A 2,418-nucleotide genomic window follows, 5' to 3' on the forward strand; every position below is an offset into this window, starting at 1 on the left:
CCAGGACGTTCCGGTCGCTGCCAAGGCATTTGAGCGCTCCCACCAAGACGATGAGGCTGTGCAAGCCATGAGTGCCGCACTGGGCCTGTCTCTGTAGAGATACTCGGTCACTGGTGTCAAATTGAAGTTGACTTGACCTGGTTGCATTTTTCCGGTGAGGCAGGATGGATACATTGGGAGTGACTCGAAGCTGACACGAAAGTGGCGTAGCGCCACACTGCATTTTACACACAGGCTTCACAGGGGGGAAGTGTTGTAGCGCGGCAAGCGCTAACAAGCGCCATGGCAGCGGGGGTTGCAGTCCCAAAAGCCACGGCGAATGAGTTTCGAAACGAACGAAGCATGCATAGAGTAACCACGAGTTGTAGTCGACCGCAGGCTAAGCTAATATACTCACTTCTACATTTGATCAAGGGCGACAAACAACAAACAGCTTGGTGGCAGCAGGGTGCTTTGCCTTCGAAAGGATGCCGACACGTTGACCCCAGCTCAGATACTCCGTGCCGTTACCACCCACAAATTTAATCGGGGAGCTACTACCGCTGGTCCCCACACCAACCACTTTCTCGCCCGACTTGGCAAGGCTGCCTGCAACATTCGGACCGCGGTTGAAACTGATGTTTTGTGCAGCCATCTTGGCCACCCAGTCCCAGCCGTATGCCTTGGTGTAGCGCGTGTAAAGGAAAAACACAGCATCGTCGTCATTAGAATATGACGACGCAATCTTGCCAGCCCACTGTGGATTCGCCAGGTCGGTAGGACTGGTGGGTGCAGCGAGACCGTCAAGCGCACTCGAGTTATAGATGTAGCCGAATGTGAAGAGTTTGTACGCCATCCAGGCACCATCCGAGTCCCTCAGCGACTCGTGGATTTTCGAGAAATTGGTTGGCTTGTACTTGAGAAGATTACCGGCGCTAGCCCAGCGAGGAAAATTTTGCAGCGTTTGTAGTGCCACAAGATCTGGCACCAGAGTTTTGGTCTCCAGCTGATTGTCGATGAGCACGTCATGGTACTTGCTGTAGTCGACGATGAGAGTGAAGTTAATTTCCGGGAAGCGCTCCGAAAATGCTTGCTGCAGATTATTTTGCTTTGTTGGGGTGTCACCTCCGTGGTGCATGACGAACTTGCCCCCTTCGGCTACAGCGGCAGCGTACAGCTCGTCAATGGACTTTGTCTCTTCGCCGGATTTGGCTACAGTTCCGGGTGCGAGCAAGGCGAAAGCTGCAACGATCGTGGTGAAGAGCTGCACTGGTGTAGATTATTGATATTGAATTCAACTTGAGGCGAAGGGAGTAAGTTTGAGAATGCCAAGCTAACATATAATTAAAGTCGTTAGCTGGTCTACAAGGTTGCTACTAGAGGGAAGGCAGCTTATTTTACGCTATGTTCATACCTCTCATAGGTTGCTGTAGCCTACCTGTTCTGACTGCTGGTTGGCTGAGGCGGAAGGGGTTGAGATCTGTGCATCAACTAGGCCCGTTGCTGCAGTTCACTCTTCGTGACATGTTCTGCTCGGCGTTGATCCCGCAACCGATCATTTCCTCTATTCGCTGGGAACAGGTGGTGGGCGATAACGTCATCGTATCGCGGATTAAATAAGCTAGCCTATTGAACGCTTTGCAACTCTTTGTAATACATGTACAGACGATCCCTTCGGTAGTCATCGTGTTGGGAACCCACAATTTATTCCTGTCTAAGGGTATTCCTATTCACGAATGTACCATAAAATGGTTCCGAGTACCTTTGGTTTGGAACAGTGCAGCTGCCAAACTATACAAGGTAGGGATTCGGCAGGCAAGTTCTTGGAACGCTATGCCACCGTCCCTAGGTGCTGGAAGCGCACCCGGCTTTTTGACTACTACAACTGCGTCTACGAAGAACCAGATGAAGATGATGCTATGTCCGCCAAGCTCGCGACGATGTTATCTCGTCTGTACATTAAGGACCCAATGTCCGTGGACGAGCTTCTAAACCCGCCGGACGAGAACACAGCTGCAGAAGATTTCACACATGAAGACTTCTGTGGAGTTGGTGACCAAGAATTGGCTGTAGATGGCTCTGATAACGGCTCAGAAAACATGGACGAGGACGATATGGAGCGTTGTACGTGGATTGAGGAGGGCCTTGAATTAAAGAGCATCTCATGTGGATCGCTAAGCTTCTCGTTCGTGCAGGTCCATTGTGTTGGCTTCACCACACGATCGCTGCTCATGACCCTTTTAATGGCATATTGCCCAGCACCTTGGCTTTTCACGTCTCTCCCCTTGGCCATTTGCTGGATAACGAAAGATCGAAGATGCTCATCGACATGCAATAGAGCCGTAGCCACAGTCGTTTTCTTGAACTCTTCCATTGTTTGTAATAACCTCGTTTCTAACTTCTCGTGAGCGGCGTTCTCCTCTGCGTAGTGGCGTCGAA

The 2,418-nt window shown here is 50.9% G+C and overlaps 1 protein-coding gene across 1 annotated transcript; it reads right to left on the reverse strand.

The window, feature by feature from the left end:
- Positions 1-409: 409 nt before the first annotated feature.
- PPTG_16123 (hypothetical protein) lies at positions 410-1,117 on the reverse strand (the record flags this gene model as incomplete). The annotated part of the gene is made up of 1 exon (XM_008913448.1): positions 410-1,117. One exon carries the CDS (start codon positions 1,115-1,117, stop codon positions 410-412), a length of 708 nt encoding a protein of 235 aa, XP_008911696.1.
- Between the last annotated feature and the right edge of the window lie 1,301 nt (positions 1,118-2,418).

Source organism: Phytophthora parasitica (genome assembly GCF_000247585.1).
Source record: "Phytophthora parasitica INRA-310 unplaced genomic scaffold supercont2.53, whole genome shotgun sequence".
In the NCBI taxonomy this organism is placed as follows: Eukaryota; Oomycota; class Peronosporomycetes; order Peronosporales; family Peronosporaceae; genus Phytophthora; species Phytophthora nicotianae.